The sequence below is a fragment of the Amblyomma mixtum genome, chromosome 1 (genome assembly GCF_055824585.1).
Source record: "Amblyomma mixtum isolate Tamu chromosome 1, ASM5582458v1, whole genome shotgun sequence".
Classification (NCBI taxonomy): Eukaryota; Metazoa; Arthropoda; class Arachnida; order Ixodida; family Ixodidae; genus Amblyomma; species Amblyomma mixtum.
In genome coordinates this window covers 165,016,215-165,033,187 of record NC_143012.1, presented here as the reverse complement: position 1 = coordinate 165,033,187, position 16,973 = coordinate 165,016,215, and the positions used below count along the sequence as shown (strand labels likewise).

At 48.5% G+C, this 16,973-nt stretch overlaps 1 protein-coding gene across 4 annotated transcripts in view; it reads right to left on the bottom strand.

Annotated features, from left to right (window-relative positions):
* Positions 1–7,768: 7,768 nt before the first annotated feature.
* LOC149369666 (uncharacterized) overlaps positions 7,769–16,973 on the bottom strand; it is a 48,453-nt gene continuing 39,248 nt past the window's right edge. For all 4 annotated transcript variants that reach the window (XM_089559205.1, XM_089559197.1, XM_089559211.1 and 1 more), the window contains one exon: positions 7,769–7,981. In XM_089559205.1, coding sequence (XP_089415331.1) covers positions 7,859–7,981 — 123 coding nt within the window. In that variant the 3' untranslated portion in view covers positions 7,769–7,858. The remainder of the gene's footprint in view (positions 7,982–16,973) is intronic.

The following is a 16,973-nucleotide window of genomic DNA, read 5'->3' as shown; positions in this document are numbered from 1 at the left end:
TGTGGAAGAAGGACGGATCCATCCGCGGTTGCGTTGATTACCGTCGCCTCAACAAGAATACGCGAAAGGATGTGTATCCACTTCCCCGTATTGACGATGCGCTCGACTGCCTGTAAGCCGCGGAATTCTTCTCCTCATTGGACCTCCGCTCCGGCTACTAGCAGGTGCCCATGGCTGCTGCTGACCGGCCAAAGACGGCCTCTCTTACGCCCTACGACCTCTACGAATTTAATGTCATGCCGTTCGGCTTGTGCAATGCGCCAGCCACATTCGAGCGCATGATGGACAAAGTTCCCACCTGACTCAAGTGGCACGCGTGTCTCTGCTACCTGGACGATATTATTGTCTTTTCTCGAGAATTTTCGTCCCACCTGGTCCGCCTCGAGCGTGTCCTGCAATGTTTGACCGACGCCGGCTTGCAACTGAATTTGAAGAAGTGCTGCTTGCAGCCCGGCGGCTTATCATCTTGGGCCACGTCGTCTCCAAACAAGGCGTCCTTCCCGATCCTGCAAAATTGCGCGCATTCGCCGAGTTAACTGGACCAGCACTCTAGCCGCACTTTGACAAAGGCCGAGCGGAATTATTCCGTAATGGAAAACGAATGCTGGGCAATAATTTGGTCTATTGGGATGTTCCGATCTTACCTATACGGTCGCCCATTCTCTGTCGTTACCGACCACCATGCCCTCTCCTGGCTGTCGTCCCTCAAAGACCCCTCAGGCCGTCTTGCTCGTTGGGCGTTGCACTTACCAGAATACGACATTGAAGTAATCGATGGATCTGGCCGTAATCATTCTGATGCCGACGCACTACCGCGGTCCTCTCTACCTTGTCACTTAGACTCCTCATCTTTCGCCACCAATGATGCCTCTTCCCTTGATATTGCCGACATGCCATTTGAACAACATTAGGACCCCTGGATCGCTTTCCTCCTCGCTCTCTTGTCTACACCATCTCAGCGACCGGCGACCGGCACTCTCCGTCGTCAAGCCCGCCACTTCGCAATACGAGACGACGGCCTCTTTTACCACCGCAACTACCTTTCAGACGGGCGCAAATGGCTCCTTGTCATTCCTTGGCACCTCCGTTCCGACATACTCGTATCCATGCCGACTCCCAGCGTGCTCAGGCCGGTGTGGTGAAGGCCTAGCGCGCCTTTGACTCCGTTTCTACCGGCGGGGGATGTACCGTTTGATCCGACAATACGTTCGCTCTTGCCCGTAATGCCAACGCCACAAACCCTTTCTCGCCGTTCCATTGCACCGATGCAGCCCTCGTCTTGCCCCACGCGGCCATTCGACCGCGTTGGCATCGATGTATACGGGTCTCCTCCCACAACTCCGGCTGGACACCGCTGGGTCATAGTGGCAGTCGATCACCTTACCCACTGCGTCGAAACCTCATCCTTGCCATCCGCGTCTGCGCAAGACGTTGCTTTTTTTCATCATGCATGATCTCGTTCTACGCCATGGTTCCCCTAAGAAACTTGTGAGCGACCGCGGCCGTGTCTTTCTCTACAAGAGTGATTTGATTTTGCCTCCCACAGGAAGATGCGCGAAAGGAAGTGCATGCTATTTTCAGGTTCATCTACATAAAACGAGTACATTATGGACGTGGGGATTATTTTAGCTAAGGAATTCATTTTTACAATGAACAGTCTCGCGCATAGCATACACCCCTCGGGGTACGCCGTTCTCTTGTGTTAAAGTCACGGATACAGGTGCTCCTAGGCGGACTCGGAATGCGCGGTTAGCCAGAAAGACGTTCAAGCAGTTCAGCATCCTGCCGCTGATACCTGTTTCTGCTAAGTCACGGAGGATGCCGAACTTCCACGTGGTATCATAGGCCTTCTCCAGGTCAAAGAAGGCCCCGATACAGTGCTGCTTGCTGATTAACGCCTCCCGGGTTGTGTTTTTTAGGCGGACAAGGTGAGCAGTGGCCGAGCATGCTTTCTAAATCCATATTGATGTACATCTAATAATTGCCGGGTTTAAAGTACGAAGGCCACTGTAATGCTTATAACACTTTCGAAAAATTCAGAAATGCAGCTGGTGAGGACTATCGGTCTGTAACTGCTAGTACTTGGCGGTTTTCCGGTTTTCAGGAAGGGAACTATGACGACTTTGTTCCACTAGTTAGGTATTCTCCCAGTTATCCAAGTTTTATTCAAGAATTTCAGCAGTGCCTCTACGGCTGCCTCAGAGAAATCGGAAAGCATATTGTAATGCGCTTTCTCCAGGCCTGGTGCTGTCTTTTTACCAGAAGATAATATCCTACTTACTTCCTGCAGTGTGAGAGATTCACAAGAGAGAAACATACACGTCAGGACCAGCGCCATGATTTCTTTGGGAATCATGAACCAACTAGCCCAAACTATACTTTTTCATGTGAAAGGATAGTTGTAGTGCTCATGAATACCTGTTCCAGATAAAAGTTTTTGGTTTTCAGATATTGTTTTGTGATTCTGGACTATGTTTGTACAGTTGAACGAGCTTCAGACATCGCAAAATGCTCGCCCAATATATTGGCCTGTTCTTCAACTGATGGTACAGTGCCGGGTGTTGTGAAGAGCGGAAGTTTGAGAGGAGTATGATTGCCAGTGAATTTACGAACCTTTTCCCACATTTTCTTTGATGGCATTGAACCGCGCTCTGGCCTTAACGTAATCAAGTTCTCTGTAGTGGGATACCGATGGAGAGCACCCCAGTCTGTTTTGCTTTTTTTTTGCCATTGTGCATTCTTGTGTCCACCATACTTAGCTTTTCTTCTGTACGATTCTGTTTGTCTTATAGCGAGTGTTATGGCCGATTTTATGAATACAGTAAACCTTTCACTAATTTCGTCGGGGCTGAGGTTGTCACAAAATTCATTTTCCAAAGCGGCACTTCGTGTAAAAAGTGACCAGTCGGTGAGGTGAATTTTGCAGCGCCGTGGTCTCGTGGGGATGATTGAAGTAGACGCTGAGAGCCTGATGACAGAAGGTAAACGATCACTTTCTAGGGGGCCATTTAAAACATCCCATTTAAAATCGTTAAAAAGTAATGGTGATGCGAAAGCTAAATCGAGAAAGCTCTTTTCTCCTCACCGTGGGCGCCAACATGTTTGTTTTCCGGTATTTAAAGACGCACATTATTTGAGAGGAAATATCTTCGAATGCTTGGCCCCTAGTGTCGCAGTGTTGGCTTCCCCAAAACTGGGAGTGAGCGTTAAAATCGCCAGCTACAAAATATGGCTCCAGCATTTCATCGATCAGACCTTCTATATCTTGAATTGTTAGTGTGACGTGTGCGGGAGAACATACGGAGCGTATTATCATGGCTTTGTAGCTGACGACAGACCCAGATGGATGTCTTCCTCAGTGAAGTTGATAAAGTCTGTTCCTGAAATCGCACCATGGACAGTTTTTAAGCATCGATGTGCAGTGACTGAGACTGGGGTTTCCCCAATTCGCGGTATGATGGAGAGCATCGAAAATTGGACGCTGTCTTTCAGCTACAGTAGGAGGCAGCCACTAGACTTTTTTTTAGCTTGTAACCCGTGCCGAAGCCATCGGTCAGGCTTTTTGCTACCAAGAATGGAGATATCGCTCCTGCAGTTTATTTGTGAGAGGTCTCGGCTGCGGGGTTGGTGGAAGAGCCTCAGCGACCTATGCGTGAATAATCTGCCGCAGATTCGGCCCAACATGGTGATGGGTCCTGAGGGTGTGAACTAAGTTGGAGCGGCCAATCAATTACTTCCCGGATGAAGCTCTTGGCCGCGGCATGAGCGATGACTGGCCGCCTGCATCGATCAGGGCAGCAGGCGATTCGACGACATGGTGTGTTCGCGAGTCAGATCCTTCTACTTGCGTATTTCGGCGAAGCGTATTTTGTCGATGGTGCGCAGGTCTCGCGCATTTAAAATGCGTCGTCATCGATGCCCTTGAGAATGTGCTGATGTTACCGGCTTCTGACATCTGTGCATTCACTCTTGCACACGTCGACGGCATTCTCGATGTACATGATGTAAAAAGAGCGCACAGGGAACACAAGGGACGAAAAGTAAACGACGCAGACAAGCGCTATCTTTACATCATGAACGTTATCCAACTTGCCCAAATTTCCGCTTTGCTTAATCCTCGATGCAACTCGTAAAGTTCTCTCTGGCTGTTCGTGCTGTTGGGAGCGCTTTTTCCTACAGCCGAACGGCCGAAGACTTCTGAAAAACTTGCTTTGAAAACGAAGTATGATGTAATGTCCGCCTGGTTGTTCCGATACGACAGATTTGCTATGCCTTTCAGATAGAAAATCGCATTGTTCCACTCGGCTTCCGCGTCCAATTTGTTGTATGCGCTTACTCGCTTATGGGATGTGAGCCAACCCTCAACATCATGGACTTCGTTGCCGCTGAAGATGGTGGGGCCTCGCTGGTAGAGAGAACCGACAAAGACGATGGTCGAGCTCACTTGTATGGCTTGGTGCTGGCGTGCAAAGGCATTGCGAGAGGGGATAGCGTTCAGATGCGGAGTTCCGCGGTTAGAAATGACCCTGAACCTCCATTAAATATAAGATCGGTTTTATTTGAAGAAGCTTTGAAGGGAGAGCAGGGCCAACAGCAGTCCGAGATCAGCTAGCCAAGAGCGTGCACTAGGCAATGGCCATAAGGTTCGCGCGTTCGTGCGTCTTCTTCTTTACAATAGAAACAAAGCTCTGGCCTTTTTTCATAAATGCAAAAAGCACTATCTTACCACTCTTATTGAAAGCAACCAACATTCTCAGCGTAAAATGTGGCAAGTAGTAAACTCAGTAGTTAAAAATCGCGAGAGGAATCATATATTGCCAGAGATTATCCTACCAACTGGAACCACTGAAAGCTTTCTGGTGGACTTTAATAAATGCCTTTGTACTGCAGGGCAAGCTCTTGGAAAACAACTTGCAATGCACGTAGCCCCCAAGCTCTCAGCTCCTATACTTCATGCATTTGTTCATGATCGCATTACTCATAATGAAATCTTTAGCACTGTTGTAACCATTACTGCAGGAAGAATATCTGGTAGAGATAAGATCCCCTTGTTTTTCTTTAAATAGCACATCGATGAACTGAGAGAGCTTGTAGCCAAATTATTTAGTGCATTCTTCTACATGGCCACATATCCAGACGTTTTCAGATTAGCGCAAGCCGCTCCTATATACCAGTCGGGTAGAAAGGATGGCATTGAAAACTACCGTCCAATATCAATACTTAGCGCCCTAAACACTGTATTCCAGAAGTATTGATTGAATGTTTTACCCGTGTTCTAGACAAATGTAACGTCCTAGTTCACAACCACCATGGGATTAGGAATAAAAGGCCTCCTTCCACGGCTCTACAGTGTTTGATCGAATTTATTAACAAATCAATAAATAACACAGAGCGTCTCCTTGCCATCATTAGTTTTTGTGTTTGTTGGGGTTTAACGTCTCGAACAAACTTTGGCTATCAGGGACGCGCACCTTTAGTGACATTATAAAAGCGTTTGACACTGTGAAACACGATTTACTAATTTCGAAATTTGATTGGTATGGATATAGAGGCCCAGCTAAGCAATTTTTCGAGAGCTGTTTCTGGCCGAAGGCAGTGTGTTGAAATAGATATGTTTGCATCAATTGTTCATTGCATCCTCTGTGGCATCCCTAAGGGCTTGGTGATGAAACGATTACTCTTCTCTCTATGTAGAAATCATCTGCCTCATGCTCGTACATATGCTCAAACTATTGTATATTCTGATCATACAAACCTTTCCTTCTCTAGTCAGGAACTTATTTTGGTCGAAAAGCGTGCTAATAGTGTCATTGCTCTGACATGAGAATGGTTCGTTCAGAAAAGAATAGCATTAAACGCCTCAACACTAAGTTCGTTGCTTCCTTCAGTCCGTATACAATCTCAAAATTACAACTACGAATAGATACAAACTCACCAGAACGAGTTGCATAACAAGGACATTTTGGTGCAACTATTGACTGAGCTTTCAATTTTAATTCTCGCATAATTCTTATAAGCAGTAAGTTAAGACCACCTTCTTTTGTCGTAATAAAAGCTGGAAAGTTCTCACTTCCCACAATAAAAATATGGTATTATTGCCTTATTCAACGCAATGTGACTTATTCTATAGAATCCTGAGGACTTACGTAAACACGTACCTAAATATTCTGATTACTAGCTGAGCACTTCGTATAATAATTCAATATAAGCTCACATATAGATCTGCTCCACTTTTCTTGACCCGTTTATCACAGCATGGTTTCCTATGCGGGGTTTCAAACTAGCGAGTGTGGTTACACACATATTGAAGTATAAGATCCCTGTACCTCCAATTGCTTTCTTCTATACAGCTGAGCCAACAAGCAATTTTTTTTACTGTCGTTTTACAGTCCAGTTGTTAACTATGTGTATGATAAAAAAAAATATTTCCTATGCTAGTGCTATTGATGTGCTAGTTGATGTCGGAGTCAACTACCTGCAAACTTAAAAATACGTCATTTTTCAATGGCTGAAAAAAAAAAGTTGTTCCGAAGCAATCAATAGTTTTCTCCATTATAGCAGTATTTTTCTTGCATGCATGTCATTTTGCTGCCTTTGTAACTATTGTAAAATTTCTTGTGTATTTCGGTTTTGTTTGAATATAACTATTACATAATTATGCTGTACATGAATTTGATCTATAAGGGTGAGTTCTCGCTACAATTTTTTGCATTTCCTGCATGGACCCAAGTCTAAGAGCCCGGATGATTCGCATCTATCATTTTACTAGTCGTGTGAATAAATATGACTTGATTGCTTGATTGATTGACTGACTGAAGGCGCGTGGCGGCGATAAACGGAGAACACCGACGAAAACAAACAAATCTTCGAGGCAATATCTGTGTCATGCATGGCTAAATCAGGATTTTGGTCTGAGACAAGTGGTTCACTGTTACAAAGGATTAACCCAGTGCTACGAAACAAGGATGTGAGAAAATACACAATATAGAACGGGCGCTGAGTGCCGAGTAATGGTAAAACTAATGGCAAAACGACCCCTTATCTTGTTCGGATCGTGTTTCCGATTTGGTACTGTCAGCTTCTAGAACACTATCGAAAAAAGTAAAGATAAGAAGTAAAGATAGGTTCACAGGCCTGCTTGAGTTTTACTTTCTGTCGACAGTCAGAGCCCGTGTTGTGAGTGTTTTCTCGCATCCTTGTTCTGTCGCTCTGCCGTTCTTTTTCTAACATGCATGGCGAATGCCATTGAAGAAGCGAACGCGGGCAGGGCTTGAGCGTGCGTTTGGGTCTACGTATCAGGCAGTGAATTTTGCCTCCTTGACTAGTATGCAAGCACACTAGACTGCCAGCACTGCAGCACAGCGATACCAAGCAATCCTGCACAAAAGCACTTTTGAGCGAGAAATCGTTTAGGAACACAAATTTAACTGCAACAATCAATTTACGCGAAAATCACCCGATGCCAGTCTCGTGCTCATTTTTGCCATTAATGTTTTGCTATCGCCCAAAGCGTTCCCCATTGGTTTTCTATGATAGTCTTGGCTGTTCGATAGGGTCGACTAAAGCACTTTACTAGAAATATTTTGCTACATATCACAAGATTGCACGATTACCTTTAATATTTCCCAAACAGTGTGTTAAAAGTTTCAAATTTTCAAAATATTTGACCGACAATGTTGGACATGCTACTGTTGAACATGAAATATGTAATATAAAGTTGCTGTTCTAACACCTTGCAGTAGCATATTAGCACCTCAATTTTAGCGAGTCCAATTGAAAATTATTCTTTATTGAAGAAGGAGCTTATCTCACTTATTAGCCGCCCACAAAAACAAAACAGCTCGAGGTGGTGGTCGATTCAGCAACCAACCAAGTGCAGCTGGTCATTTGGAAAGCAAACTGTTTCATTTGGTGAATCTCTGTGGGGCCGGTGCTTGCACGTGCCATTTTTGCCGTTTTCATCTGTTCCGTCATCCTTGTTCTGGAGAAAAAATAAGCAACTTGCTTAGAAAATGCCTGGCACCTTTAGAGACAGAGATGCACAAAAGCGCAATGCCTGGGGACTGCCTTCACTCTTTCGCTTTACAACCGACATGTACATCATCATCATAAGTCGTCGCCCTACTACCCCGACGTGATACTTAGTGGCACACGCTGGCGTAAAGCTTCGAAGGTAACGTCTTATAGGACTCAAAAATTGAACCAAGAAAATGGGGGGACGCAAAGTAATACGAAGGCCTCGTGTCCCCGAACCTCTAAGGCCAAGTTACACTAAAAGCGTTTGGAAGCCCAAATGCGTCGAAGGGATGGTAGCGGTTCATGCTGAATGAATATATGGGTCGAATACATTTGTAGCGGCACAAATCTGTATAACCACTTTAGTGCAGTGGCTATCTTTCATTTACAATACAATGGGATGTTTTAGGTTGTTCCATAAATCCTCCTTTATCTCACATGATCTTTTCAACCTTTGCGAAGAAAGCCTCGTTGGCACTATCATTTTCCACTGCCCATCGAGCCCATGGAGTACAAACGTGGAGGATAACGAAAAGGTTCAACTTTAATTTAGGAACGCGCACCGGGCTATGACAGCGAAAATGATGAATGTAGTTGAGACAGGACGATGGCAGAGTGGGCCAATGAACAAACAGGGTTAATGACATCCTAGTCAAAATCAAAAGGACGAAATGGGATTGGTCAGAGCCCAATCAAATCCCGCTGGTCTTGCATGTAATGCACATGCAAGACCAGCGATGGTCTTTAAGAGTAGCGGTCGATTCTAAAAGAAGGCAAGCGTAGCGGGGGCGCCAGAAAGTTATGTGCGCGGATGAGATTGAGAAGTTTGCGGGGTTATGATGGCCTCAGGTGCCGCAGGACAGGGTTAATTGGAGAGATATGGGAGAAGTCTTTGCCCTGCAGTAGACAGAGCCAGGCTGATGATGACGTCTCATCGAGCGGGCTATGAAGTGAGGCCTCCTGCTGGTGTAATGTGGGTTGACAACATTAGCCCCGGCGAGACAAATGAGGGTTCTGCAACAGGGATCCAAAGTCGGCCCCAGTGGGCTGTCCATATACGCCCCGATCGGCCGCATTTGGGATTGATGCAAACAATGCGGGGGTGCCCACAATCGGACTGCATGGCCTGATGAGGTAGCCCACTCAGCTCCCTCATGGGCACTACTTGGTCACGTTTGGGCAGCTTTTGAGGACGAACGTTAAGTTTTCATCGCTGTTAGCCTCTACAATACTGACGCTGGCCTGAGGCGGCTTCTAAACCCCATATTGGCTTGCCCAAATGATGCTCAATACGGGCCGATGTCGACATCTTAGGGACAGCTCCAGCCTTAAATGCCTCCCTTGTGCCCTCAGGGCATAATATCAAGTACTCAGACTTTAAATGACAGGCTAAAGTAAGCAGCGCGCCGGAATTTTATTTGTAAGCATGGGTCACTGTGAGCATTTGGGGCTGCCTGCACTGAGCCCATATTTTACTTTGCGCAGGTGGCCAACGTTATCCTAGCGACTTTGCGCGGACAGCCCAAGTGCGAGCACGGAACTATAATGACGTGGAGAGTCTCGGGTAGACTAGCGCCCCTTGATAAGTTTGCACAGTTGTTCCTGTAAATGGACTGATCATTTTGCACAATTCACCTGAACGCAAATGCCCAAACCAGTATATTTTGGGCACTTTACCCGCATAGAGGCACGACATTTATTGCTTCGCCTCGGTATTCAACGGCAATGCAGTTATGTGTGCAGCATGTTGGCACATCCGCCATCCAGCCCAGTCACAGCCGATACAGGGCCTTAGCGGTTTTGTGTGGTGAGCCCCAATTTGGTGAACAGGGTTTTTAACTTGACAGGGTTAAGGAGCTCGTGTCGCAGAAAATCCGGCATCGCGTCGCTGTTGTTCACGGTGAGAGAAAAATCTACGAAACATCCCCAAAGAAGCATCCTAGGAAGCATATGGGCCACCTAGGTCACGTGAAATTGTCGCGTTATCACAAGCTCACACCGAATTGTGAGCAACCTGTCCACCGGGCCAGGTGGCAGTCAAATTAATTAAAGATTGGCCGTTCGGGAAGAGCAACCGGGGCCGCACAAGGCCCACAGGTGGTAGCACCAGCCACCACAGGGCAATTCCGCATCGCTTAACCGCTACACCACTCGCCAGGAATGGTATGAACGCTTCCAGGTATCTATTAATGCAAAGCAGAGAATGACAAATATACTATATATAGGCAGAAAACTATTAAGCTATCGCGTCATGCCCTTAAGGTGGAGCCTATGAGTACCTCGATGTTTTATCGCATACAGCCCACATTTATGCTGCACCTGACCTGAACTAAATTACAGAAAACCGATGAGGTCATGGTTGTCGGCACCCCCTTTTTGATCCCCTCCACGGCCGACACGGAACATGCAGTGGTTTCTTGGGCACTCCAAACTGAGTTTGACACTTTTTCCAGCATAATACCTGCAGTTGTGTTTTACCTGCCCTCAATTCCCTACAAGGAACCGGTGTAGGCCGAATTTGGGCACGCACGTTTTCCAACCCCACCACGGACGATGTGGGATCTACAGTGGTTTCGTCTTGCCAGCCCCATTCAGAGTAGCACTTTTCTCAGCACAGAGGACATTTTTACGTTGTACCTACCCTCATGTACCCGACGAGGGACCGATTTAGGCTAGATATAGGAATACCGTTTGAGGTAGTCCTAGCAACGCCTATATAGTACCGATGTGGGAAAAAACAGGAATAAGCCAAAACTGGATTGGTCCACTTATTCTCCGCAGATGCTAACTTAAGTATTAGAAGGGTTTCGCTAGCACCACTGCCTGTGGAACCCCCAAGGTCCCCCATCGTGTGCTACTTGGGTGTCCTTTCCAGTATCATCCCTGTTAACTATGTTCAACGACCGGCTTCTCTCTGAAAAGTTCAGGAAGTTAGGGTATGTTTGTAGTGGTCACTCCAGGGCTAACTCACGGTAGCAGAGAACGAGCAAGCTGATCCTGTAAGCACAAATGTCAACATAGGGAGCGAGACGGCAAACCAGTGGGCTCTGTCGAAGTTTTCGAGAAAATGACTCATCTTAGTCCCGCTCATTGCTTTCAAACCTGACAAACAATCTGTAGGCCTGTCCGAGGAAGAAGAAGGAGAGAGATGAGGCAAAGCCAGTGTGTGTTCAGGGAAGATGGTGAAGGGGGTGGTGTACATGGGTTTTAAAAGGTGCTTTCAGTGGAAGCGATCATGCTTTATTTCGCGAATTAAGGCTTCACTCTCGTATTTTTCAAGCGTGCAGCCATTCTAACGACATTGCCACTGTAACGACATGGCAACCTGCCGATTCCCGGAGAGTCAAATGAATTCTGCGCACCTTAAGCACCTTTACGTATCGTCCATTCACGAGAGCGGATACATCTCCCTACGGGTAATTTTGTTGAGGCGATGGTAGTGTAGTACCCGTCAAAAGAATTCAGCCCAAGGGCTTTGCTTCTAAGCAGTTTAGCGGGGCTCCCTGGCATAGCTTGCAGTCCGGACCTTGAGAGAACTGAGGACGCGAGGCCGCTCCTCTTTCGAGAGATTACGGTTACTGAGGATATGTAAAAAGGCATAAAGCCGGCATCACATCCAAACCCCTTGGACCGTATTATTTTGACGGGGGTTGTACATGCAGAAGAAAATGGACCAATGAACCCACCGTTCTTCTTAATAAGGACAAAACGTGACTGACAGGGGCTACAGGATTCGTGAATAACAGCCCGTTTCGGCATGTCGTCATCTTGTTCAGCGGCGACAGCGCTCAATAGGAGACATAGAGTACAGGCGCTGGTGGAAAGGATGTTAAACTCCGGTGTCGATGTGGTGGGAGACGGCCGTCTTCCGGCCCAAGAATGCTTGTCTGGTGTCGAACGACCAGCGTAATGGGTGCAGCAGGTTAGGAAGCTGCTCGCGGCGGCGTGCTTAATCAACGGCGTCAAAGTCGAATACGAGGCACATGGGCTCAATATGGCCAATGCACTTGCTACCAAGCAACGTGGCGGAAGGCGAAAAAGGATTGGCGGCCAGTTGTGTGATCGCGCCTTGCGCAGGTCAAGGCAAGCGCAGCAACGAAATGTAGCGGCCGCGAGAAAGAACATCGGTTTGCGAAGAGAGAACTGTGGAGTTGATGGCTGGAGCAGAGAGGTGAGCGCGCACAGTGATGACGGGAGAGATAGTTGTGTCCTGAGCAACGAGAGGTTTGAGTGTAGACAGAGAGCGGGCACAGTCAGGTCATAATGCCGGAACAGGAAATTCCAGCAGAGAATAACGTAATGTAAACCAGCGGGAAAGACGACGAATTCGATTAAGCACTGGACACTGGCAATTACAACTAGAGCAGCCCAAAGAGCTGTAGTCTCTAAATTAGCGCTTGTGGCTCATCACCATAGGGCCGAAAGAAACATCACCTGGCGAAGGGAACCACAGAGTTTTTGGCAAGAGTGTCAATCATCATAAACATAGAAACGCGTTCAACAATGGCGGAGTTAAGGATAGCGAAAGAAATATGAGGCTTTGTAAAGTAGACGAGTATGCAGTTCTTATTCCGTAACCGGCGACAGTTAGCTTCCCGGTTCGGTAGGCCGAGATGTAGCGGCGTCAGGGTGAAGGATAGCGACGAGAGGTCCTGAAGATCACTAGACTCTGGTAGCGGCCCCGGCGAACCAGAGAACTGCGCTACCGAATGAGCCGTTGCAGGTGGTGCAGCGATGGATATCGGCTCGCGTCGCCGACAGTGGCACCTGGGGTGTAGGAGGATGCTGCACACGAAGCAAATAGGGCGGTTTAATGATAATAACATAGAAGTATGGGCCGCGGGGCACGTCCAACAAAAGGAGTTTGTTGTTAGTGCACGTGTGAAGCATGGGTTTACGCCATTGAAGAGGGTGGGTAGACAACGTATTCGGCATACCTGCGAGGTGCCACGAAAACTAGGTGCTTCGCGAAGGCGTCTCCGTAACTAAGCGGCGGAGCGGCTGGAGCAGCTTCAGTTTGGATGGCCTCAGCATGCTGCAACATAGAGCGATAGAAGCTGAAGGATGGCCGGTAGGCACAGCTTCCAAGACCTGTCACTGTAGTTTGTGCATTAGCTCCGGAGGAAGGAATGATGTTCATACTGGTGCGGAGGGCACCAGAGACCGTTCACCTGCGACCTCCTCACACAGAAAGATAACAGTAAGAGAGCTCGCTGTCCGTGGCCAGTGCAGCCAGCGATCCTTTACGTGGGTGATAAACCAAAACACTTTGTTTGCGCAGCTCGTCAAAGCTCTGGTAGAGTTTGTATACAGTGGCTATGATAGTCCGAATCTTAGTGAGGAGCATTTTGATGGCACCATCGCTGATCCCCTTCATGGCGTGCCCGATCTAATCCTCCTCCCCCATTGTCGGGTCGATGAGCCTGTACAACTCCTTAATGCCCTCAATGTAACTCATGAAACTTTCTCTGCCCTGCTGCGCTCGCTTCAGCGACGCTGATCAACATGAAGACTGCGCACCCCGGGGGTTAGTATGGGGGGGGGGGGGGGGAGAGGACGGAAGTGACCGAATACCACAGCATAGGCTGTCTTGAAGGCTCGTCTGGTGGTCATGTTTGACCCGTGAGATGGCTACCAGATATTTTTACTCTGGTTGTGTAAGTTATCATCCAGGTTCTACCTTGTCTAGTGCAAATAGAGAGTAGAGAGGGAGACGGTCGACACTTGGCAAGTTACGGAATTTAAATCCCCCTAAACACCACGTGGCAGGTGCAGGCTTCACATGGACGCTGTCCGTTCCGCCGGCGTTGACTCCGCTAGACATATTTCGCCTTCATAGCCCTACTCATGCTATCATATTGCCGCGAATCTTCGTAGCGTTCGTTTATTCATTCTTCAAAGCTGCCGGTATGGCGCTTTATCGCTTTGTTCTGCGAGCATGTCGGCGATGGTTTTATTCAGGCGGTCAGTCATTCCGTTGGTCGGCGGAAATGTGCGATGCCTATTGCGATGCCGATTCCTCGATCTAGAAGCAATTGCATGTTCCCCTCTATAGTGCCTTCAGTGTTGCTGGCTTCCGTGGCGCCTACGGTGACGATGACGCTTGAGCGAGGTGGGACGCTCACTTGTTCCTCATTACGCCCTCAAGACGATGCACAGCACCAGTGACTATTAAGGCACACACCTATCCTGTGACCTTCACTGTGCTGCAGCAATGTTCCCGTGGAGTGATCTTTGGCATAGATTTCCTTCACGAACCTCAGGCTATCATCAACCAGCGATCCAAGCTAATCACACTTTCCACGGACCAGGGTATACCTTTGATGAGAACTCCGGAACATCACGTTGCGCTGAGTGTCCTGGAGAAATAATTGAATTTACAACCGCGCTCAAGCATCATCGTCACCGAGGGCGCCCCGGAAGTCACCAACAGTGAAGCCATCATCGAGGGGAACATGATATATTGCTTCCAGATCGAGGAATCGGCATCGCATGATACGTCGCACGTTTCCGCACACCAACGGACTGACTGAGCGCCTGAACAAAACCATCGCCGACATGCTCGCAACGCATGCCGATGCCTAACACAAGATCTGAGACGTCATCCTGCCTTACATCATCTTCCTCTACAAAACCGCAGTGCAGGAGACCACCCAGATGACTCCTTTAAGGCTCGTCCATGGCAGGGAGGCCACGACACCGCTAGATGTCATGCTGCCCAACGTTACCTAAGAAGATAACGTCAACGTCGCCGCCTTCCTTCAACGCGCAGAAGCCCGAAGACTTTCCCGATCACGGGTCGAAGACCAGCAGCGGACCGATGCCAGACGCTGCAACCCTACGAAGACGCAACACGGAATACAAGCCAAGTGACCCAGTCTGGGTATGGACGCCCATTCGCAGCCGCGGATTTAGTGAAAAGCTTTTGCGCTACTATTTCGGCCCGTGCAAGGCTCTTCGTCGGCTAGGTTAACGGGACTATGAATTCGCCCTTCCGAAACGACTGCATCCCAGCGACGCAGCGTACGACGAGAAGTTGTCCATGTCGTCCGTCTAAAGCCGTATTATGCGCGTTAAAGAACGCTGTGTTTCCGCATCCGGTGTTTATTTCTGCACAAACCGTTCTATTCGCTTCTAGTCGCCTTATATTTAAAGCATCGGGTCAATGCTTCTTTGAGAGCGGAGTAATGCCGCGAATTGTAGTGTTTGTTCATTTTTCAATGTTAGCGGCACGCCGATTTATCGCTTTGTTTTTTTATGCAAGACGCATCGAGGTGGAGCCGATTCTACATTGTTTCAGAATTGTGTAGTAACTTTTCACGCCGCATCTCGAAAGTTTGCTATCAGCTTTAAATTGAGCATTGCCAAGAACTGCGCGCATTCTGTTCGAAGACTGCCGAGCACTCTCGTTGCTACGCCACAGCAGGGTGATTCCGCGCGTTGCGGGAGCAAGCCAACCAAAATAGAGTTTTGTTGAGAAGCCATTTTCTCTATCTTCCTGTTCTCCAGGCTGCAGTCAATGCTACATGAAAATAATAAATGTAACGACGAGGAAGTTCCTATTCAGGCGAAGACGACGACGAACTTCTCACCGTTGTATTGAGCGGCATTGCCATCGCTTTGTGTGTGTGCTCTTGGTGCTGGACCTCTGTGTCTGCGGACCGCCGGCGCCCAGTACCTCTCACCATCCCAGTACCCATCTTACATTTGGTGGAGGTGCTGGGTTGAAATCTCCATCGTGGAGCTTCTACACGCACTCTTCCCACGCTTGAGATGCCGGAAGGCGCCCAAAATCAATCTGTGCAAACGGGCCCAGCTCTCATCTGCGCCGGCTCCCTTCGCCAGCGAGATCCGGCTATCTTCAGCGGAGCCAATGAGAATGACGTGGAAGACGGCTCGCGTCATACGAACGGGTGAGCCTGTACAATAGATGGGACGACGATACGAAGGAGAACAACGCAATTTTTTATCTAACGGGGGTCGCTAACCTCTGGTATCGGTACCATGAGGGTGACATCCGAACATGGGCAGCCTTCAAAACGAAGCTCGCCGAAGTCTTTGGTCGCCCCACTGTCCGGAAACTTCGGGCTGAACAGCGTTTGCGTGAACGTTCGCAGCACGTCGGCAAGAGCTTCACCAGATATGTAGAAAAAGTCATTGACTTATGCAAACGTGTCAATGCGAACATGTCCGAAGCCGACAAGATAAAACAAATCTTGAAAGATATCGACATTGATTCCTTTCAGATGCTATTAGCCCGCGACTTGCGACCCGTTAAGGAAGTGTTCACGCTCTGCCAGAGCTTCGAGGAGCTGCGCAAACAGCGGTTATTGACTCGGCAACACCAAGTCTAGGTTGAATCGCTTTCCGGACTGGCGCCTGCAGCTGACACCACCTCTATGCTGCAGCAAATCAAAGATTTCGTCCGTGAAGAGGTAGCTCGGCAACTTTCTCTTCTGCCTAGCCCTCAACAGGCGCCGCCTTATTTGGCCCCGGCTCTTCGACAGGCCATACAAAAGCAGGTTACTGAGGCGCTTCCATCCTTCCATCCTCCGCCACCTGTCGCCGCACCCTTGATTTACGCCGATGCTGCTCCAAGGCCTGTCACCAGTCCCATGCCTTGCGCCGACGTCGCCCCTAGACCTGTCGCCGGTCCCCGGACTTACGCCGACGTTATAGTAAAGCCCCCGCCGTCGTCTTATCCTACAATGTATGTGCCTGTGCAAGTGTCGGCACCTTCCCTGCGACCAGCTCGAAGAGCAAGCAAACCATGGCGCACGAGTGACAACCGCCCTGTATGCTACTCTTGCGGAGTGCCTGGCCACGTCGCGCGCAACTGCCGTCATCTCCAAGCGCCAGCACCACGTGCGCAATCTTCGGGGTACTGGCCTCCAACCCGTCAATATTCTGAGCCTGTCGACCAACGCCAAGTCGTCCTTCATCCCCTGATCTTCCAG